This window comes from Malaya genurostris, chromosome 3 (assembly GCF_030247185.1).
Source record: "Malaya genurostris strain Urasoe2022 chromosome 3, Malgen_1.1, whole genome shotgun sequence".
In the NCBI taxonomy this organism is placed as follows: domain Eukaryota; kingdom Metazoa; phylum Arthropoda; class Insecta; order Diptera; family Culicidae; genus Malaya; species Malaya genurostris.
In genome coordinates, this window is record NC_080572.1 from 185,053,423 (window position 1) to 185,077,711 (window position 24,289).

At 35.7% G+C, this 24,289-nt stretch overlaps 2 protein-coding genes across 2 annotated transcripts in view; one reads left to right on the forward strand and one right to left on the reverse strand.

Annotated features, from left to right (window-relative positions):
- The window catches only part of LOC131439217 (putative uncharacterized protein DDB_G0282133), a 93,063-nt gene that overhangs the window by 62,602 nt on the left and 6,172 nt on the right, over positions 1-24,289 (reverse strand). The window contains exon 2 of the mRNA XM_058609975.1: positions 6,930-7,137. Coding sequence (XP_058465958.1) covers positions 6,930-7,072 — 143 coding nt within the window. The 5' untranslated portion in view covers positions 7,073-7,137. The remainder of the gene's footprint in view (positions 1-6,929; positions 7,138-24,289) is intronic.
- Positions 7,144-19,405, forward strand: LOC131439218 (uncharacterized). The gene is made up of 2 exons (XM_058609976.1): positions 7,144-7,547; positions 17,756-19,405. Exons 1-2 carry the CDS (start codon positions 7,530-7,532, stop codon positions 18,977-18,979), a joined length of 1,242 nt encoding a protein of 413 aa, XP_058465959.1. The 5' UTR covers positions 7,144-7,529; the 3' UTR covers positions 18,980-19,405.

Below are 24,289 nucleotides of genomic sequence, written 5' to 3' on the forward strand. Positions count from 1 at the left end.
TTACCACTTTTTCTATCATTTTGTGAGCAACGGTTACAGAAAACACACACGAGAGTAACACCGGGCCGGCCATACATTGAAACCACACCAAAAGCCTGCCAGCTGAAGTCATCAGTGTACACGCAAAGAACTATCTTGGATCTAAATGCGGATATTGCTGGTCGTGAAAATTCAAAGCACTTTTCAGTGCTACAGATCATCATAAAGAATTAGTTGAATTTTCTCTTTCATACCAAAAGTATCAGATTTATCAAAATGGAAATAGACAAAGTTTGCACCGCCACTAACACATTCTATTACGACTCACTCAAATAAAAAAAATAAAATTAGTGACATAGAACACATCTTTATACTAGTATGGGGGTCGTTTGGCAATATGCCGTGCGAAACAGGGTTGCCACGTATACTGATTAATCTGTATTTTAATTAAAAAGAACTATACGGGTTATTTCATAATATTTATATGTTTCAGAATGTTTAATGTAAATAATCTGAACTTTAGTTCAGGTTCATCGTTTAAAATTCTAGTAGTGAAAAGGGGGAATGCTTGCATAATTCATACAATTGATCAACTAATTGATATTCGGAAGTGTTAAGGAACATGCCAGTTGTTTTCGTATTCACGACATCCAGTTATGTCTCTGACATTACTCACTCGCCTTTTTTCTGATTCCTGATTTCGATTACAACTTTAAGTTCGAACGAAAGTCATATATGAGAAGAGGACAAACATACGGGTAATAATAGAAATGGTTATATACGCTAGCGGAATTCCGGGTCAAATGCCAACCCAATGGAAAATGTGTGGAGGATTATGAAGTTGCAAATGTACAATTTAAATTCATCGACAACGCAATACTGGTCGAAACAATGTCCAAAAGGTATGGTTATTGTTAATGAACATAACTCATGATTTGAGTAGCGATTACTGAAATTCATAAACTGAAATGCTTAGTCAAAATGAATCATGGATATTTTGTCAAAAGACGATTCGCTGAAAGACGTTTCACAGGAAGACGTTTCGCCGAAAGCCGTTTCGCCGAAAGCCGTTTCGCCGAAAGACGCTTCGCCGAAAGCCATTTCGCCGAAAGTCATTTCGCCGAAAGCCATTCCACCGAAAGTCATTTTGTCGAATGGCATTTCGCCGGATCATTTCGAGAAATGTCATTTCACCGAAAGAGTCATTTCGCCGGAAGAGTAATTTTGCTAAATCGTGCAAATGTCTTATTATTGTGTTGGAATTGATTTGAAATAAAGAAAGATGATAGTGTTCACGCCCGTTTTGTAGACCTAAAATCATATATCTGAAATATCTCCTACATGAAACGATAGAAAAAAATGTATACTCCGTGTTTAACTCAGATTGAATTTTTCATTTTGATTTATGATCCGCAAAACATAATTTCCAGGAGAACTTTTACACTTTATTTACCACTAAGCATTACCGCATTTGTTTTGGTGTATCTGTCAGGCGCGGGGCATCTCCGTGAATTGAGCGCAAATGAACAAATGTATCGTTCTAAATCAAAGAAACTTAGCTTTAAGTAGACCGAGTAAACGAGGTGGTTACAGGGTTGTATACGAGAGGTCGCAGCATCCGACGGTGCGAAAATAACCAAACCTAAAATCTACAGTCGAAACATCGGGCAATAAAACAGTCGTTTACATTTAACAGACCGCCAGTCTGGAATGCATTAGTTCTAATCATTCCATCTTAATTAAAATTTAAGCAATTTGTATGCTCTATACGATGTTTTCAGTTGAAAAAACCTTTTGGTGAGATTACTTTTTCGACGAAACGACTTTCGTTAAGTACATGAGAGTAACATCTAAGTGAAAAGAATACTACCACCGCGTTGTGTTGTTCGATACGTTCACATTCAAGGAGTTAGAAATTCTAGAACTAAGGAAAATATCAATTCAATTGGTTTTTTGTAACTATCAGTTATTGATAACAGTCATATCTGTACTGTATTTTACAGTATTGTAATTTATTTTTGACCCACTTACAGCGTACTGTTTTTTACCCTTAAATGTACTGTATTTTCCATTTAAAGTGCACTGTATTTTTCATATCAAAAAAATTACCACAGTACTTTTAATTTTTAACGCATCGTATTTCTATTTGCCGCTATACAAAACGCCAGAAAGAAAAGTGACAACACGTAGTGAATATGAATACATGTAAAGATTAAATGGATTGGTATCTTCCTCTCTTTTTCGCCATGGTTTTTAATGAAAACCATTTAATGAATCTATATATATAAAAATGCAAAGATCATTCTTTGTAATCGCATCACGTAAGAACGGATGGACGGATTGAGATGATTTTTTTTTGTTTGATCAGTTTTTACCCTCACCGGGTTCGTACATCAAAAAAATTAGGAAAACTTACCGGAAAAGTGGGAAAAACCAATAAAGTTATTTTGTATGGACAATGGAATTTTCCACTGAAAAAGTCGCCAATGATTGCTAGATCTACAATTGGTATTGGGCGCGCAACGAGTTGCATAAGTGTTTGGCCGTCGAAAGAAAGGAATACTAGATCGTTGAAAGAATCTTTTGGCGCGCAACGAGTTGTGTGCGTGTGAAAACTTGATTCATGTGGTTCGTCATTCCGGGCCACGTGCTCAATTGGGTATCAACATTATTGCTTGCCAAATGACTCAATGACGGAATGCATATGACTTGTTCTAGAAGACCGTTGTTGGCAGGAGAAAATGGTCTGATGTCATTTACCAGTTCATTGGTCATCGCGGGCGCGAGTTTAATAAATCAGAAAATTTTTGAATGAATCAATAAAAAGATTATGCTGTAGAAGCGCTAAGGTCACACTAAGGAATTATCCTTGCGTTTTTCTTTCTAATAATTTAGATTAGACTAAGCGCACAATTCTGCGAAGAATGTTCAAATTGGTATAATATCAAATTAAAATTTTAGCGTAGTCTCTCTAAGCAACCAAAAATTCCGAAGTACCTTTATTAGAGCTCTAAAGTACGCGTAGCACTTTATGGCAACTTGAACATACAGAACAAGTTCTGAGAAAACTTCCTCGCTGCATAAAATCTGTACAAAGAACTGCTTTAAAGTTTTTTTCTGTTGCATCGGGTGAACATTCAAGTATTCCTTAAAAACGGACTATTCAGAATTCGTTGTATGCTGTTTTAGGGGGGGGGGTGGATATGAATGATGCAAAAAATAATTATATTAGAGATTTTTTTTCAGAATTATCGTGCATCAAAATAAATTCAAATGTTTTGCTTGATAAAAAATATCATTCGAACAACATTTTGTAATTTTTTCGTGGAAAACTATTGAGAAATAAGCGAAAAGTACGATTTTTAACGAAAAAATCCACCATTTTGCAGCTGTAAAACCTCCCAAAAATAACAAAAAACGAAAAGGAAAACGTTGGGGTCTGGTTTTTCATATGTAGAAAATGTGTGCAAATGAAGAGAAACATTATCCGTTTAGTCGTTTGACAATTCTGCTGTCCGAAAACATAAATTCGAACAAATAATTTGTGGGCGAGACGAAGTTCGACGGGTCAGCTAGTAATTGATAATTAATCAACTCGTGTTCAGAGCGCGTCACAACAATTTTGCTAAATTTTCTTCATTCAAAACAAAAGAAAATTTTCCCCACAAAAGAAATAACACACTAAATCACAATCACCGTATAAAATATTTAGTTTTTTTTAATAACTGAATTTTTGTGCAACAAATTGTTGATGGTTAATTCATGTATTTTTTTGGTTTATATTGAACTATAAATACCTTGCAAAAGAAGAATCATAAAAAGGTTATAGAAATAAATCATCTGATAATTTTTACTTTTGTATTTTATTCACTATTGTTAGATTAAATGAGTGCTGCAAAATGTACTGTTTTTTTTTTAAAGTCGATGTACTGGATTTTATTTTTTTAACGCAAAATATACTGCTTTTCGTACAAAAAATATACGAGCGTTAGTTATTGATGATTTCGATAGACGCTTCTGGTTTCAATTATAACAATTTGAATTTTGAATACTTGCATGAAAGTCAGTGGTGTGTCACTCATTTCGAGTTGTTACACATCATTCCATTAGGTTTTACACGAACCTGTCAGTCTTATGTTAAATTAAATTGCCTTGCGAGCATGTAAACAATGCTGCTGGATTGTCAAATTAAGGTTAGTAGCAAAGATGCCATTTATACAGATTTATTCGTATTATACAGATTTTTACATGCGCATACAGATTTCATACAGAATACACAATTTATACACATTTCCTAAATTCCATACCGAATTATACAGTTTTTACAAAAAATTAAACTTTTCGTCTGCGCTTCAAAAACTTTAAACAAGCTCGAAATTAAATAAGAAATCAATCAATAGGTACTTTTTATTTGCTGTGTAAATAATAAATACAATGATTTTGTCAACATCTGTACTGTCCATACTCGCATAACAGTCCCATATCGCCAATTTTGAATTAGCTTGAGGAATGAAATATATCCTCGATATACTCTAAGAAAATGCAATAAAAGTTAAGGGTTTGTTAAGTAAAATGTGTCCCATATGTAAAGTACCCGCATATCAGTCCCATTCAGTGTAAATTTCAATAATCTCATTTGTTGCAATATTGGAATAGCAAAGGTGTATTACCGACCATGATTTAACATTAGGTAGCACAATAAATCAAAAAAAATTATGATCGTCTTTTACTCGACATGCCGATTTTGCCGATATGGGACTGATATGCAAGTACGGGTAGTGTAAATAACTTTCGCACTCGAAGCTAAGAAACAATTTATGCAATCGCTGAAAACAAAATAAAACATCCAATATGTTTTAAACAATTCATCTGAACGTTCGACCGTTTACTATAATTTTAGCAAATCAATACAAAGTAATACAATAATGGAATCAGTCGATTCTATTTGAATCAAGCTATTTTCTATTACAAAATAGTCAAACGGTTTCAATTTTCCGTATTCTTATCTTATAGGGAAAAGGAGTGGTAAAGCAAGGAAAGGGGCAAAACGAAGTTTTGTTGATATCTCTTCTAGTTTATGGTGCCAGCTATCGAAAAAAAATGTAATTTCGTTTTGAAACACCCTCGAACTTTATCATAATAAATTCCATAGTGCTCTCTTTGGCGTATTATGTTTTTCGTTTCCGAACATTATTGTGTTTGCTACGTGTCGGAAAGAAAAATGTTTTCTCGGGTCAAAGCGGAGTAGAGTAAAGCGGGGTATTGCTCTCAGCGCTCAGAGACATGTAACAAACTATGGTAAATCATACAAATACAATTTCGATGCACAAAAAACGATATTAATTAATTTTATATTCGTTGCAATCGTTTTATTAATTATTTTTCGACAGAGTTGTATACAAAAGTTACCTTTCTACTCGATGTAATTTTTGAACAATTTTTGTAAAAATGAATTAATAATTTTCTAACCATCAACCATATTGGTTTTTCAAATATTCATACACATTTGTTAATGTAAACGGCATTATTGTGTGATTTTTCAATGTACCCCGTTTTACCTCTTACATGAGACGAAATGAGGTAAAATCTTTTTTTAGATCGTTCTGAACAATTACTAAACGTAACGAATATTTAAGATAAAAACAGTTTTGAGTCGGGTTATTAATTACTAAAGACAATGAAAATTTTTATACGCAATAAATATCTCATTTGAATAGTGAAAAAAATTATACAACCAAAATGTCCCGCTTTACCCCTTTTCCTACACGTAAGAAATATGGTTGGAAAATGTATAAAATGGTAATAATGTTAGTCGCTGCCAAAATGCATAAACTTCATATGAAGTGTATTTTTGGGATTAAATTAGCGACAATTATGGTGCATTCGGCGTTTATGAGAAAGTCAAGACTACACCAAAAACTAGAGGTAACCAAAAATCAATTACGAAATTGAATGCAAAGTAAATCCACACATCTTCTGTGAACCAATAAAAGGTGACAAAACGGTGGTATATTTCCTGTACCAATCGTGTTTCACGTAACCCAAATGCATGCTTTTCCATATTCACATTTATGATGCCCCACAAGCACAACTACTACTTACCTGGTTCAGCGAACCCGATTGTCCGAACAATTTTCTCTCTCTCTAAAAAAGGAAACCTGCAGAGCATCTTGTTTTCACAAAAATTGTTCGTTGGCATCATGTTAGAAATACGCGTTACAATCAATATTAGAAAACTCGTTTTATTACATATACTTCAGGTCAGTCGAAATAATCTATGCATTATATTATTAAACCCATCGGTTCTCGCATTTATTTAGTACACAAATCATTTTCCACTCAGCTCTATGTAAGCAGATGTATTAAGTGAACTTGATCGTGGATGAAAGCGAAACCCATTTAAAACGACCAGAGGCGATTATCAAATCATTCACTGCTTTAAAACGCAACGACACTGGCAACGTGCAGAACCAGCACAAAACCGGTATAGAGTGAACTCATCATCACGCTGCAATCGGCAAGAAAACCTGCTGATTGAACCATGCGATATGCTGCACGAATGAATGTAGCATGTACTGTCCAGTCTTACTTTCTAGAAAACTCTTCCTTATTCCCCCCATGTTGCATCGATTGACTATCGAACAGTGTTGAATAACCGGAAGAGTACTGCTTACTGTGCAACTGTGGACATACGTCACACGAACGTTGTTACAACATCCAAAACGTTTTGCAAGAATTATAACCGAAGTTCCATAATTGAAGTCGCAAACGACGATAACCCATTAGATAACAAATCGCAACCCCTTGTGACCCAACCTCGAGCTGTGCTCCCAACTTATCTGGTACAAAGGCTACATATGTGCTGATTTTTTTTTCCTTCTAATTAATACAGATCACAGTTTTTCTTGTAGCGAACGCGACAAGATAGCGAAAACTAACGATATACAAACCTGAACGCTATAAAGGCATCGCCCATTTCGCCACCAACGATGTGAACTCCGCCATCCGGGATAGAGAGGCCTTTGAAAAAATTACGAACATCCAATGCGTTTGCCGACCAGGGCAAATTCTGTAAACGTATTATTACGCTCATTTTTTCCCCTCGGAATCAATTTGAAAAATGCGATCAATGTGTTAGTCAACGTCCTCGTGATAGGCCTAGAATGAGAAAAAAATATATTGAAATTCGTGCTAGCAGACAATACGTAGCCGGTGAGATATGCTTATTGATCATCATTCATGAATTCGAATTAGAGAGCATAATCCAACCCAGAGGTAAAACATGAATGAAAAATGCTACTGATCCGCAGCACACAGTACTCATGCAACTGCTGGGTTGTGAAGTTGTTCCTCCAGATATCTTCATAATCGGCGACTGGTAGGGGAAAGTTTTTCCTGACTGATAAGTGACAGACGTTTGGGAAAAACTATAAAGTCAGGTACAAGAGCTAACCGCTTTTCAGTACACGAACTTTATCCGTCGCCCAATGAATATGCGTTAGATTCACGGATAACGACGACTGTAGGCACTATAGACAAACGGCAGCAAAATGGTGAATGTACAGAAAGTAAGTGAAAAGTAATGTTTTTTTTTCGGTGATCAGTCCAACGACAACATTCGAACAAAGTGTCTGTGATAAGTTTGAAAAATCTAGTTTATTTTAAGGCACTTTAGAGTTATTCAAACAAGATAATATAAAAGTTTATCAACAGAAAAAGAAGCAGATCTGTTTTAGGGGATAATTGTTGTGTTGTTTTCCGAATCACACGCATGCTACACAAGTTGTAGTCTACAACCAGATTTTGTCCTTCATCAGAGAATAAGGCAAAATATGTTTGCAAATTAATGAAGTGACATCGTAATATCGATAATTCATCATTTATGCCATGGATATCCTTATGAAGGTTTGCTGTTGTCTAACCATCCGGTGGTTCTGAATTGAGTTTTCGTAATCGAACATCACAATAAATTGTAAATTTTGTTTACACTATACTGTTTTCTTCAACATACAATTTTTGAGTGAATGATCTGTTACTGTATCCGTGATATGTTGCGCGTGGTGATATACAAAATCGGTGCAAAGGCAAGCACAACATTGAGAAGACTTGGTGAAGAAAAAAGTTGGATAGAATTTTTTTCAGTTGCAAAATAGTTCAATATCCAAAATAATGTAAGGTTATGATTATTTGCGACTGAGGTGATAATTGTGGTAATTTTTCAGGAAAAGCGGTCTCAGTGTTACAACACAAACGAAAGTAGTTCACTGTCCGACGTTTCTGCCTGTGGTGTAGGCCTTTTTCAAGGAAAATAAAGTACAGGGTCCGGCACTCGAAGTGTAACCAATTAAAAAGGCCATAAATTCAGTTTGGAAAATTACTTTTACTTAATTCAAAGTACAAAATGTGTAAAAATAATACAAAATTCAGAATCAATTCACTTTTGCTCGATATGACCACCTTTTGCCTTGACTTGATGACTTGAGAGAGCGAAGGAGTTGCTTCGTTTGGCCGAAAGCGGTCAATTTCCAAACATTGTATTTTCTGACGAGAAAATTTTTCCAATTGAGCAATTCGTAAACTCTCAAAACGATAGGGTTTACTTGACCGACCGTTCATACGAGAATTTGAGTCATCGATTGGCCACCAGGAGGCAGCACCCGCAACAGATAATGGTTTGGGCCGCTGTAAACGCAGATGGGCGCTCTCCAATCGTTTTCATCGAGCCTGGCGTCAAGGTAAATGCGACATATTATCGGGAAAGTATTCTGGAAGTTGCTTTGAAGCCGTGGGCAGACAAACATCTCGGTGGCAGACCATGGACGTTTCAGCAGGACTCGGCACCGTCTCACAAAGCTCGAGTGAACCAAGAATGGCTGAAAAACAACGTTCCGAACTTCATCACGTCCACACAATGGCTCTCGAATTCACCAGATGCGAATCCAATGGATTATTCTCTTTGGGCCATTTTGGATAGCAAAGTCCGAACTAAAAGATACACCAGTCTCGAGGCGCTGGAAAAAGTTATTGTCCGCGAGTGGGCCAAAATACCTGCAAGTCACATTCGGCCAAACGAAGCAACTCCTTCGCTCTCTCAAGTCATCAAGTCAAGGCAAAAGGTGGTCATATCGAGCAAAAGTGAATTGATTCTGAATTTTGTATTATTTTTACACATTTTGTACTTTGAATTAAGTAAAAGTAATTTTCCAATCTGAATTTATGGCCTTTTTAATTGGTTACACTTCGAGTGCCGGGCCCTGTATATAGTTCACACAAAACTACCTACTTTTGAGTACTTTCCACCAAATGTCGGGGTTTCGTTCAATAACTTAATTTCCGGTAAAGTGGCTCTGAGTAGTTTCCATAAGCCAAGTACGCTGAGAGGTGAGTAATATCTACTCACTAGTAAGTGTTATTATTACTCAGCGATTGAGTTCTATCAAACCAATTTTAGGTTGAATGTGGCTTATCTAATTTTAGATTATTTAACGAAACTTCGTTTTTTATGTTTTGACAAGAATGGAGAGAACGAACGAAAGAAAAAATTTAATACAACTCAAAATTAAGCAAGATGATGTCAAAAAATAGTTAGTTTTTAGTTTCTGTGCACAATCAAAGTATTGGTGTCTGACGCTACATTGCATGGTCAATTTTCAAACATGCTTAAAAATATATTGACTACGTAATAAATACTTCTGTTTTCCGTATGCACTCAATAATATTGTTCATATTTATTATGCACTCAATATTGTTCACATTTATTTTTATTATCAGTGTACTTTATTTTCTTTGAAACTCCGGACAGTAAACGACATTCGTTTGTATTAAGGAGTGTATCGAAAATAAGCTATCCACAAATTTTTCTTTAAATTATGATATAAAACGATATTTTATTCAAACTAAAAATTGATCCTTTATTGTACGAGGTTTAACTTGAGCATAATGAAAATCGGACGAAATGTAAGTTTTTCCTTCACGAGTTTTCGAACTTTTGATCGAACGCTCTTCATCAAGTTCTGGACAAGTGTTGCATCGCATTTTTTGGACGCTTGAGTCCGAATTTTTTTGAACTCCTGCATGTTCCCAGCTGTCTTAGCAGTCTTCTTGAAGAACCTCTTCACGATTGTTCAGTAACGTTCGATGGGTTAAACCTGAGGGCATTTTGGTGGATTGATATTTTTCTCAACGAAATTTATACCCTTTTCCGCAAGCCAATTGAGAGTGGTTTTGGCATAGTGAGCCGACGCTAAATCCGGCCAAAACAGTGGAGGTGTACTATGCTTTTAATATAAAGGCAGAAATCTCTTCTGGAGACACTCAGACCGATAGATTTCTGCATTTATAGTTCCGGTAGTGTAAAAAATGGTTCTTCAAACCACAGGAACATATTGCTTGCCAGTACTCTTCGACCGAATTTATCCACTTGAATCGACCTGTCCGCATCGCTCACATCCTCCCTAACAACGGCAGTAAAGTGTTGTGGACCTGGAAGGGTTTTTGAGTCCTCTTTTACATAAGTCTCATCGTCCATCAAAACGCATGCATCCGGACCCTGCAAAAGACGCTAATGCAATTTCCGGGCTCTTGTTGCTGCTCGCTTCTTCTGTTTCGCTTCTTTGTTTCGAGATTTTCTGCTTCTTGTATGACTTCAGGTGATTTCGCCTCTTGATACGCTAGATCATTCCGACACTCGTTTCTGCATTTTTGGCCATATCACGTATTGACATTGATTTGTTCTTCGTGATTACAGATACCACTTTTTGGTCCAGTTTCGGGTTGGAAGAACCGGGTTTTCTGCCTCTTCCTGGTAGCTCATCCAAAGAATAGTGTTCCCCAAACTTATTAATGATGGTTTTACCACTGGCATAATGAATTCCAAACCGCTTCGCCAATTTTCGCAAAATAATACCCTGCTCATTTAGCCATGTGTCCAGAACCTTAATTATAACTTCCTTTTCAATACGCGACATTTTGAAAACTTTTTTTCGATACACTCCTTATAGCCTAAGACAGCCGCTTTTCCTGAAAAAATAGCAAAATACTGTCATCAACAATGAACATTGATTGAACTCTTAAAGCTACCGTTCGCTCAACTTATGTACTGTTATGTACTGTTCATTTTCATTAATATGATTTGTCAACTTCTAAGCAGTGAGAAAGTCCACGCGTGTACTTTATTGTGTACTTTCAAGTTGCCAGAAGTTCCACGTGTACTTTTAAGCAGCAAAAAAGTGGATGTTTTTCGAGCAATTGTTTTTGTTGCTTGGGAAATCTGTGGCAAAATTTCGTTTAGTTCTCTTTACATTTCATCTTTGACTCGTCAGGACATAATAGTTCAAGTTAAGTTGCTATGACACATAGCAGCTTCCCGACCACTCGTAATAAACAAGAAACCAGATAAAAAAAACAGATCACACATTTGTTTCGGAAATTTTTGACCTGTTTTCAAACTCAATTTTTTTTGTCCTGTTCTAGCACTGATATTTTTCTAATGATTTTTGGACTGTAAATTACAATTCCGGGTTATCAATGTTATCCGGTTCTTGCATTCAAACACCTATTTAAGTAGGTTTTCCAAAACCATGTTGCACCTATTCGAGTTTAGTATTCAACAGTTCAAATCAGATGAAGATAATTAAATGAAAAGAAAGGAAAAACAGCTCTCAATAAAGCCTCATTCGATTTGTAGAAAAGATCTTTCAATTAAGTTATCTGGGAGAAGTATAAGTGTGAGGTTGAAAATAGAACAGCAGTACATGGCTTTGAGGTTCTATTTTCAGTCTTACTCGTAACAAATCTGAAGCTTACACACTAAACTCATTCGGTATTTTTTTCAACTTTTGACGAGCTTAGAACAGCCGAAAAAAAAAAAAACTACCGAACATTCTCAGTCAATATCAATGTCAGCAAAAATAAACATTTGTTGACAGCAGTACCTTGAGGTACCGCTCTGATGAAATGTTAATTTCACTGCAAAAAGCAGCTAACGAGGATGGAACAGATGACATCGGTAAACCAGTTTAAGTATGTAAACCTTAAAATTAGAATTTCAAAAAATTAAACGTATAGAAAAATGGTCAGGGTACAACGACCTCTCACAGCTCTGTCAATTAGATTACCATGTATTTTCAATTTCATATGATTGAAGCATTGTTAACCCTAACAGAGACGATAATTTTAACGAAGTAAGTGATAAGTCAATTGTAAAGCATCACTCTAATTGGATATTTCAATCGAAAGCGAAACAAGTGAAAAAGTATTCGAAATTATAAATATACGCAACATTTGGATGACTGTGTTAGTCTCGTATGAAATTCTGCATAGTAAGGGCCAGGTATCATTGTATAAAATGAACGGCTGAAAGCAAAAATCGGATAGGTGCAACTTAGTTTGGAAACCCCGTTTAAGTATTTTTGAATGCAAAAATCGGATGAAAACATTGAGAGCAAAAACCGGACATGGATTTTGCAATGCAAGAATCGTGCCGAAACTGCCGTTGTTGGAACCATGCTTCGTCCACAGCGACACTCGGTGAAAATTTTGAATACAAAAACCGGATAAATACATTTGTTTTGGAAGAACCGGTTAAGTTTTTGTCCGGTTTTTGCATTCAAAGTTATTTTGTCCGATTCTTGCAGAAAAGATGTTTTCAACGATTCTTGCATTGCAAAATCCATGTGCGGTTTTTGCTCTCAATGTTTTTATCCGATTTTTACATTCAAAAATACTTAAACGGGTTTTACAAACTAAGTTGCACTTATCCGATTTTTGCTTTCAGCCGTTCAAATGTAGGTTAAATTATTCATGAAAATACCGATTTACTAGGAAGTCTAAAAATTTTCTTAATATTTTATTTCTGAAGTGAAACCGTTATCAGGGTGGGTGAATTATCAGGGATTCAAAATTCAAAATAATTCGTATTGCGAAAGTAAACATTTGTAAAAAAAAACGCCACCCAGAGGTTGAAATCGAACCTGGAAACAATTTACACCCGTAAAATTATTGATTTTCATCACTTCATCACACGCAGTACTTGGTTAAAACTGTACTAGATCAAATTTTATCTTACCTTATAGAATATGAACTACAAATATCATGTTGAAGACTGAAGACTTAGTAAAAATGTGTTGTGAAAAAGAAAAGTCTACGTATATTTTCAATTGAGGGAAGGAGTGTATTTGAAGTCTACGAGGGGAAAAGGGGGATTAACAAGTACCAGATTTTGTTCTACGTGGTTTATGAATAGTCCCTACACACCAAGATTTGAATGCCGTGTGGAATCCGGCGGAAAAAATAGATCCACTGGGTTCCTGATTCCATGTCGTAAAAGGCGACAATTGCAGGAGTGTTTTTCCCTTTCAGTTATCAGATATTCTCAGCGTTTCACAGCTGATCACTCTATTTAACAAAATTATCTCTTCATTCAACTTATCTATTTCCGGCTAGCTTCGGAGAAAAGTTTTATTTCGTAGTTTATATTCTTCCATGTTATCGTTTGTCTCCTAACCAATATTATTGCTTGTCTTTCAAGATTTTAAATTGAATGATAAAAATCAACTGTTGCGCAGATCCTTTAATAATACAATGTTAATAACAGAGATAACATATATCGGTATATTGAATAAATAGTAGAAAAATACTTGTTTGCTCGACAAATTAATATTTTTTTCTCGGTAACCGGCTGCCAAAATCAACCAATATAACCAATTAACCATTGAAATAAATAATTAAAATAATAAAGTGGAAATAATAAACAATCCAGACGCGCGTGAAATTTGTTGATCTTTGTTTGGTGATTTAAAATGATTTGATATAATTTATAGAATATGTCACTACAATGAATCAACTGTTTTGTCTAAATCCTATTCACTCGTTTATTTTGTAGCAGGTAATTCCATTTAAAACAAATAGGGAAGTTTTTATTCGTAACGCGATAGTTTTTCAAATTTTCCATCGGTTTCCCAGAATAGGAACTGTGAATCAAGACTTCCCGTAACTTCAGTATCGGATATTATTGAAACGTTTACTCGGAAAGTCTGTGGCGCCTATACTGATCAAAGAGCTCCGGGGTTACCAGAAAATGTACATTGAAAGATAATTTGCCAGTCCCAGGTCTGATTATCGAGGAATTCTCTGTACAATTTCATCTAATCCCAATCAGTAACGGAGTAGCAACCAGGGGTGGTCGCTCAAGTTCACGAACCCTACACACTAAGATTTGATTCCGTTGTTCAGAATTTTTTTGACGAAAACTTACGGTAATCGTTATAAATAACTAATAAATCGACACTATTTCGGAGCGTTCTCAAGATGTAGGCCGATACTGGGTTAAAACTGTTTTAGATCAAATGGGGTGTTAAAAGTACCAGATTTTAGTATACGTAGTTTATGAACGGTCGCTACACACTAAGATTTGATTCCGTAAAATTATTGAAGAAAACTTACGGTAATCGTTAGATATAACCAATGTACATGCTTTTTATTTTACAAAAATTATGCAGATTTTTACCGGATGATCAGTTGTACGCAAGATTTTATTACATAACTCCTTAAATAATAATACAATTCATACGGTGAATCTGAATCCCCCCGGCCAGAGTAGCCCATAAAGGGAAAAAAAATCATACGGTAAATCTGAATAGTCGCCGAATACGGGAAAAATCATACCGACCGTATCTTCCAATTACCGAACTTTTGTAAACACCTAAAACTCATTTTCAATACGGAAAACTAATTGTCAAACAGTTATTGAAATTTTTAATAAGTGTCTCTCTATTAACCAACCAAAAAACAAATTTTGAAGAGCCCGTCGTATATATTTAGGTACATGTACACTAGGGTGGGACAAGGTTGTATGTGAAAAAGATGAAAAGGTTTATTTTCTCGCTCCACCAAACTTTTCGTGTTCCTTTTGGATCCCATAAGCCCAATGCAACATTTTAGCTCGATCAGAGAAACTATATTTTCGCGCCAGAGGTTTAAAGTTTGTATGGGATTTAGTATGAAGAAATTCACTTTTTACAAAAAAAAATCGGATGGATATCAACCTATGAACTCTGAAAATCAGTGCATGTGTTATTTTCATAGAAAATTTCAGGTTATAGCATAATAAAAAAAAAGTAAAAGCATAGCAGCAGTTGTGCTAGATATATTACGGATTGAGCCATTGTTCGGACCTCGTGTCGGTTTTCCTTTAATAACATTTTCTACAAATGTCGGATTGTTTTGTGGTCTTCGAAGGTTTTCACTGATTCTTATACCATTTTCGTTTTTGAACCTACACGCGGGCGACTCTGAGTCCGAGTAAAACGAACATATGGTACGCGCCCTAAACAACAACTCATAAAAAAACGAAAAAATAAACAAACTCGCATGGATGTCGTGTGCGACCCGAGAAAATTTTCAGAGCGAAATTACGCGATTGGAGTCCGATCTCGAGCGACCCCAGGTTGCTAAAACAAACATCTCAAATGTTGTTTGGGCGACTCTGGGCCGGCTCTCGGGCTGCTATGATCAATAAACGAAAACGGTATTAGAGTTCATAGGTTGATCTCAAGCCGATTTTTTTGTAAAAAGTAAATATCTCCAAGTTGTTTTGTGAAATCTGAAAATCAGAATATTAACAAAAAAACAGAAATAAAACAATTACCGAATCATGAACGTTAGATGACTTCGGTAGTAGTTCGACAGTTCTACACAATTTTTATTACCAAACGTTCAGCTGTTTAAAATTTGGAGAAAAAATACCGAATTCTGCGAAATTTTCTAAGTCTGTAAGCTGTACCAACTGTATAATAATTACACACTTTTCGACGTCTTTCAAATATAAATTAGGCTTGATCACAAAAAGCTGATCAATTATAACTTATCGCAATGAAATGTATTTCCTTGAACGATTTCATTAAGAGAGGGGTAGGGCGACGACACGATCAGGCACTCCGAAGGACAATCAGAATAATAAGTGATCGTGAGCGATATACCGTTAGTTACCAGAAATATTGCGACCCCTTGATAATGATAAAAATAATGTTCTTGAGCAACACTGTTTAAGTTGCATCGAACTAGTTACCTAGGAGTGCCACAATAAATAAACAAACCATTTGAAGAACCATTTAATAAAAACTCATTAATTATTCTGAAGAAATACACAATTTAAGGGCAATAAATCGATGAAAAATGCTATTGGCGGTAGAGAAAAAATATTTCAACTTACAAAAGGAAATAGTATGAACAATTTGGAACAAATAAAGAAGTGGCGAATCCTTAAGTCATTAGTCATTAGTCATTAGAAAAGAACAAATATAAATTCTATATTTGTACCAATGACGTGTTTCTCTGGAAAGAATTAAAAAATAAAGCCAAACCTTAAAGTACTTTTGATTCGCTGTAAACGAATTTTATTTGCATTTCGTAGAATAGTATTGATATACCGATTTTACTCCGCTTTATCATTTATGTGTACTGAATTTTGATTATTGGACCGATGACTTCAAACTTCACCACCTTTTAAAAACTTATTAACAAAGCAGATAGTCTTGATAAATCTAAGTCGTTAAAACGTAACCTGATACCGACAATACATTAAAAGTATCTAAAACAAAAAATCTTGGCCACATACGGCAATCTAATAGCGCTGTGTTCAAAAGACATTTCTCGCATGTTCGAGCCCCAGCCAGCGCTCAAGAAAGCCTCTATCTGATTCAACTGATCGATCTACGGCTCTAACAGGTGATGAAACTGGAGAACTTGCAACTAACCCCTTCGAGGCAGTTAGTTTTTGTTTACATTTCTCAAGTCTTCAATATGCAGTAACCAAGGTGATAATAACTGTTATTCAAAATCAATAAATCATCATCTTGTGTTGCCAGTTTCAATAGTTTTTCAAACGATTTCATTTTGACATTACCCGTTACTGAGGGGTAATTAATTTTGCGATACAGTTTCGATAGACGAGTGGCAGGTCGTGTCGCCGGATAGGGTCTAAACAATAAATAAAATCAGCATTTTTGCGATTTTTTTTCAGAATTGTCGCTCAACAAAATAAATTCGAATACTTTGCCTGATAACAAGCATCATTCGAACAATATTTTACAATTTTTTCGTGGAAAATTATTAAGAAATAAGTCGATGAAGAGGTATTTTTGATTTGAGAACGCTTCTTAAAAATCATGAATATTCTAGAAATGTGGCAATACTATAAGAAAATACAAAGAAAAAAAATGATTTTTCAAAAGTGTTAGACCCTACCCGCCCCTCAAAGTTTGCAAAATTTTAAAGAATTACAAACTGGTAATTTTAAGTATACACATTTTACAGCAAATTTTGCTCATAGATCTACGTTCCACATCAACAGTAGAACCAGTTTAATTCGGTACTAACATGTGATGAGGGCATATCGTGCGATATGTCCTTTTAAAAGTTACGGAAAATAATGCTCATTACTCAAGTTTTAAACATGAAATTCAAGCATATTGCGCACAATTTCGTAGATTGGACTTCTATCTACGAGAGTATATCGATTATTGTGTAAATGAAGGTTGTAGAGCCGAGCAATGAGCATTATATTTTGTAACATTCGCAAGGGCCTACCGTGCGATATGCCCTAATCAAATGTTACTACCGAATTGGGCTGTACCTTGTAGCTTTTTATAGATTATTTTTCAAACTGTATAAATCCCAAATCCACAATAATACACCTATATATTCATATGAGTACACCATCACCACTTACCGTCTTACATAAGTATAATTTGTTTTGCTTTTTTCTTTCATTCAACAGATACTGATTGTAACTATAACACTGCACTCCGTTTATTGTTTAGCAATCGAACACCCACAAAGCTACTCATTATTCAAACGTGGCATTGTGCTCGGTGATTTGACATACAGCTATGCGTCCACGGATATGGGCTCATCGGACGGAGGTCGCGTAAAAACGGTGACTGTCATCAAAAATGTTGCTATGCCGAAACCCACGAGCACAATGTTCAAGGATCGTACGGAAGATTTTTTCGAATCATTCGACCTTACGGGGAACAAACCTCAAGAACAGATACAGTACTGGCCGGCAGATGAATCGAACAAAATGAAAAAGATCACCATCAAACCACCATCGTTCGCGATACCTGAAACAAAAGAGTTTTCTCCGGAAGAATTCAAACATCCGATCGATTTGCTAGAGATAGTAAAAAGTGCCGCGAAAACACAGAGCAAATTGATGAAGACTGCTCCTGTAGATGATACCGGTCCAGTCATATTTCCACCGGACGCACAAATGATGAAAAAACGAAACAACGGTGTCGTAAGTGTTGCCAAAGAATATACCAGTGTGCTAACGAACGATCAAAAGGAACGAAGCAAATCGAAAACTGCTGGTAAACTGAACACAAAGGTGGAAACGATCAAAACAAAAGAAAAAAAGTATGAAAACTACAAGTTCGTTGATCCTAGCTCCCAGTACCAGGATGATTTCGAGCAAACCGAATACGTTTTTATGCCCGAATCGAACTCGTACAAACTTAAACAAGTATCCAAGGCACCGGTGGCGATCAACGATGAACTTAAAAATACACCATATGCATACAAAGATCCTTCACCACCCAGAACAATAGATTTTACCTTGTACAGTACCAACGATACCACACCGGATCTACTGTTTTCCGAACTGGCCAATGCCGTAGCTAGCCGGAACATTACGATGATCAAGTCTTTGGCTGGACAACTAGACGAACCGTACAGTTTTTCCAAGTTTGATTTTGAGTCTCTGAAAACCGATGAGTACGTTCCGATATCGTTCGACATAAGCTCCAGTAGTATCAAGCAAAAACCTGAATCCACATCCGCCACCGAGCCGGTCCCTAAGTTCTCGGAGGTTTTGTCTGATTTGCATACAACCACAGCAGTGACAGCAGCGCCGACGACCGTGACAACCACCAAAAAACCATCGAAGTATATAGCGCCACGATTGAGAGGAATCATGCGGTTCTCATCGCGAAAGCAGTAGCATTTTAGATATTACCTCTATAATAGTAATTTATTTAAATAATTATTGCCGTTGAATCAATCCGCACAGTTCTCGATTAACATTAGAAAAGGTCCCAAAGGCGAATAACAGCTTCTCTTTGTTTACTCTCTCTTCTAATTATTACGGCATATTAAAAAAAATCAACAGTGCAAATCGGAAGTTGATGGTTTTAATCATTATTTAATGTGAAGTGTTAAATGGCAGGATTGCCGATTGAACCGTAATAATCAAAAGAGAAACTGCCATTTGCACTTGAGACCTTTTCGAATGTTTATCTTCAATTGATCAGTTGATTTTGTTGAACGTAAAATACATATTTGTTGACAGAAGCTTTGTTTCATTTCACTTTAACTTGTATTATGTTTTATTATCATGTAATAGAAGACATTTTGCTTTGACCTAATGACAAACTTATGATTAAAATGAAGGGAACATAAATTTCTCATTGAATTGAAATCGTATCATTGCACACTTGCAGATAAGTACTCAAATTATAAACAAAATTATCGCATTGAACATAAGTTATTATCTACTACTCATTACTTCTTAATTGAAAAGTTATATGGTCATTTGCCGATTGGATAAAAAAAATGATTCAATGCAGAATGCAATGCAGCTACAGGATGCAGGAAACACGATGGGATAGCATTGTTAGAAAACCCTGTTTGCACCAGCCATTTGAAAGTACACCTATTGCAATTACGTTGTGTCACTCGCGTTCCGGGCCCCAAACACTAGGGGCGCGTTCCGGGCCCCAAACACTCATAACGACACTCAAATTGTGAAAATTACTTCCACTTGATGTCTTAGAAAACTATCTTTCGTTTTCTAGGTAAACCGACAATCAATTGTGAGAGAATCGATTCAAAAATCTCTAATTCTAGTGCAAAAAACAAGGTCAACCATAAAACGATTGCATTACAGATTGTTTATTTACGGTGCAGTTGCAATCGGCTGATTATGAAGTTCCGATTTAGATCTCAACAAAATGGCGTCTTGACAGAGGGCCGACACTAACGATTGGAATGTGAATGAATTTTACACTGTTAACATTTAACTTTGGCATTCAATCACATGTGGTGACTTTTCTGTCCTATTATAATACATGATAACTTCACAGAAAGAAATAATGAAATTTACACGCCATGTAAATCAATAGTAACATGGAATAGACATGGGTTGAATCGAAATTTTGATTGAAAACTTTCATAGATGCAAAACTAAATCGGATTGCATTGAATTTTTAATGAATATAACCGTATCTTTCAATTAACGCTTATAGTATGTTCACATTAGCGCTGATATCAAGTGATATACGGATATACTTGATATCCGATGATATCATGTGCGATATCACTTGATATCCCATACAATTTGATGTCAACGCGTACCACCATTTTGGCATGATATACGGGATATCATGTACGATATCATATCGAGTTGTCAAAAATCGCAACTAGCAACACGGATAATGGCATTGAACGCACTCATTTATGAACGTCACTTTGAGAGTGACAATAAACAATCATTATAATTTCGAATTTTTCAACGAATACTGGCGTTCGGAGACCATTGAATGCAAGACTTCAATTATTAATTGAATTGTAGGAGAGAAAAGCAATATTATTGATCTTACTCCTAATGGGAACATTCAATATGACAACTTGATTGTCAAACGATATCATTTCGATCATATGTGAACACTACCACGTGATATGCGTATCATCTCGGTATATCAAGTGATATAAGCGCTAATGTGAACATGGTATTAGTTTGTGATTAAATTATATTGAAACCTACAGAACTGTAAAGTAACTTTATTTTTAATTACCTGCTCCAAATATGTGCATGAAAATAGATGTAAATTCACAAAATATTTTTATCTGTGTTGGTCATTACCATAAGAGTATTTCTTGCTTCCATAATTCTGATTTTCGCACGAAAATCTCTTGTGAACACTACTAGAACTTCGAGACAAGAGTATTCTTTGATTACCTTCCATATAAATAAAGGATAAGCAATCATTATGAGGTCCCGGGTTGGCGGTTCAATGCATAGCACACTGGTCTTACAAACCAGTTGTCGTCTGTTCGAGTCCCGACCTGGAAGGATTCGTAGTGTCAGTAGGATCGTAGCACCAGCCATGCAATGGTTCTGTACACTATGAATTGGTTGCGAAGTCTGTTGAAACAGAAGGTCAAATTCCAGTACAGGAATGTAATACCAAGGCTTTGCAATCATTATGAGAAACAACTTTTGAACATATCATATACCATTCGACTAAGTTCATCGAGATCGCAATCCGGTCCCGGAGTTACAGGGTGATATGTGAAAAAAAACATAAATATGCACTCAATTTTCTCTAAGATGGCTGAACTGATTTGCATAAGCAATTGATTAGGATCAGACTTCCAGTTACGAAATTGCAGTAAAATTACAGTAAAACTATAAATTTCAAGAATGTTTTGATACATAGGGGAGGGCGGCTACAATTCCAAATTTGTGATTTGGAAAAATATGTATTAGTTTTCGTAACCAAAGTGCGATGAAGTGACCATCATAAAATCCAATATTCCAAAGACCGCGAGACTAAACAGGACTGTATAGTTTTACACAAAAATGAAGAACAGTAGTGTGCTTTATTTCAAGATACCTAAATGAGCGAAATGAAAGTGAAACCATGTTCGAATGGATTGTCTGTTGGTTGTTTTCATATAGGTACTGTCACGAAACTTCAAATGTTTTGCATGATAAAAAGCAAAAAGGTTGTTCAAAGTGAAAACTACGAGTTTTCATGAAAAAACTCGCCATTTTGTAGTTGTAAAACTTCCCCAAAATAACAAACAACGAAAAGGAAAACGTTGGGGTCTGGTTTTTAATATGTAGAAAGTTTGTGCAAAATTTGAAAAAAATTGGTGCAGTAGTTTTTGAATGACGATGGACACGGACTGTCAAAACCTGCTTTCGAGAAAAACGCACTTAATTTTTTTGTCTATAAAACCAATGGAAACAATTTACTACTCAAGGGAGCCCGTAGGGTCTAATATTTTCAAAAAATCATTATAATTTGTTATAATGAAACATTTCAAGAATGTTTTGTCAATCTTTTAAGTCAATCAAAGCAGATGTCTTGGGCCTATGCACCGAGTTTTTATTTCTTCGCTGTATGAGATAACCGAAGATTAAGGCCCATAACTTGCTAAGATTTTGTCCTATAAGCTTGAAAATTTCACAGGCTATTCTTGAAATGTTTTACTATAAGAAAATACAAAGAAAAAAATTAATCATTTTTCAAAAGTGTTAAACCCTACCCGCCCCATAAGAATTTCAAATGAAAAATTGTGTGTCCGGATTGCCACCATTTTTTTGTCTGCATTAACCACATTGTTAGTGTACCCAAAAAAATAAAAATAAAAAATAGTTTCAGTTAGAAACGTACACAAAACAGAATTGACTCAGTGTCATCCAGCTTACTGACGTATGCCCAGCTTAGCCCCGGTCTCCCCTAGGACCAGATACCAAAGGGAAGCAGATTCTTCAAAATTGGTTAGTAACTTTTGTCTAGCTATTTGAAAATAAAATTAACTTAATTCAACTATACCGGTAAACGATTTCCGTAAACCTAAAAGCCGGTTCCCAGTTTCCGTTTCCGGAAGTACCAACATTCAAAATCGATTTCCCAAAGATGTCTTAACCATTTTTTTTTGAAAATTTGGTAAAATCAAAGGCCTTTTATGCCCGTAGGTGGATATTGAATTTTATTCCGGATCCGGACTACACTGAAAACCTACCCAATTTAAGGAACTTACTAGATGATTGTAAAACAAACCGGCTTTGGCAGTATCAGTTTAAAATTCCCGGTTGCGATAGTACCGAATAATGTGGTCAAAAACTCCTAAACGGAACTTACTTCATTCCTCAAAGATGGCTCGAACGAATTTCATAAATCAAATCAAAAGCTTTAGAGTCGCGTCGGTGTAAGTTAAATTGTATTTGAATTAAACTTTCCGTTCTAGTGTTACGATCCCTTTGTGACCCGAGTTGGTGGTTCAATGCATAGGGCGCTGGTCTTATAAGCCAGTTGTCGTATGTTCGAGCCCCCCAACCTGGAAGGATTCTAAATGTCAACCGGGTCGTACTACTAGCCATGCTATGATTCTGTACGCTAAGAATCGGTTGAGAAGTCTGTTGAAAAAGAATGTTCAAATTCTTCAAAAGCAATGTAATGACAAGATTTTGCTTTTTATGTGCTTCAAAGGCATAATGTATGAATGTAAAGAGTGGCGTCATATGGCTTAAGTGAGTGTCATCACATTTCTTATCGAAGTTAAAGACGAAATCCTAAATCACTTGTAAAAGCATATTCATGATGTATCAAACAAATAAAAGAATATGAAGATTCATCATAAATAAAGATTAAATGTCATCACATTTAAATCCATGTTGTTAAGTAATAGATTCAAGACACTTTATATAAAGCATTTTCTATGGAAGAATATGTTGTTATGTAATAGATTCAAGATACTTTTTATAAAGCAGTGCCTTCGAAAGCTATTCATTTTTTACAGCTTTCCACCAACTCACGAATACCACGTCGGAAAAAGTGATCATCTTTTGAAACTATCCTGTCGTGAAGTGATTTTTTCACATCTTCATTACTAATGAAATGCTTATCATTAAGTGCGCGAGACATTGATGATAACAAATGATAATTGAAAGGGGCAAAGTCTGGGGAATATGGCGGGGAGACAAAATAATCCATCAGAAAAGATGGTTCCGTCCGTTTTTGTTGTGCTCGAGGACGTTGTTGTTCTGCAAAATGACTTTCTCGTGTCTTGTGGAATATTCTGGACGTTTTGCAGGCAACGTTTGATTCATGTTCATTTTAAGAAACCTTTTTAATTTCACCAAATACTCAGCAGTGTTCATCCTTACGAAGCGATTAAGTTTTGCAGTTGATGCTTGGCCAGAACCGACCCATAACTTTTTGTGCTCGGAATGTTCAAAATAAGTCCCTTTCTCATCTCGCCTCACGATCCGGTACAGAAAGTCATTTGTGTCATACCTAGAAAGATAAATTTCGCTCATCGTTTTCGCTTTCCCTGCTGTCTATCATTCAGCTCATGAGGAATCCATTCTCTCACCTTCTGAATCATACCCATGCCGTTTAGACTATCATAAATAGCTTGGCGATAAACAATTAACTTCTACACCATTTGGTATTGAGTTCGAGCATCCTTGCAATTCGGTATTTCTTAATATTATGGGTTGTCCTTTGCGTTCTTTCAC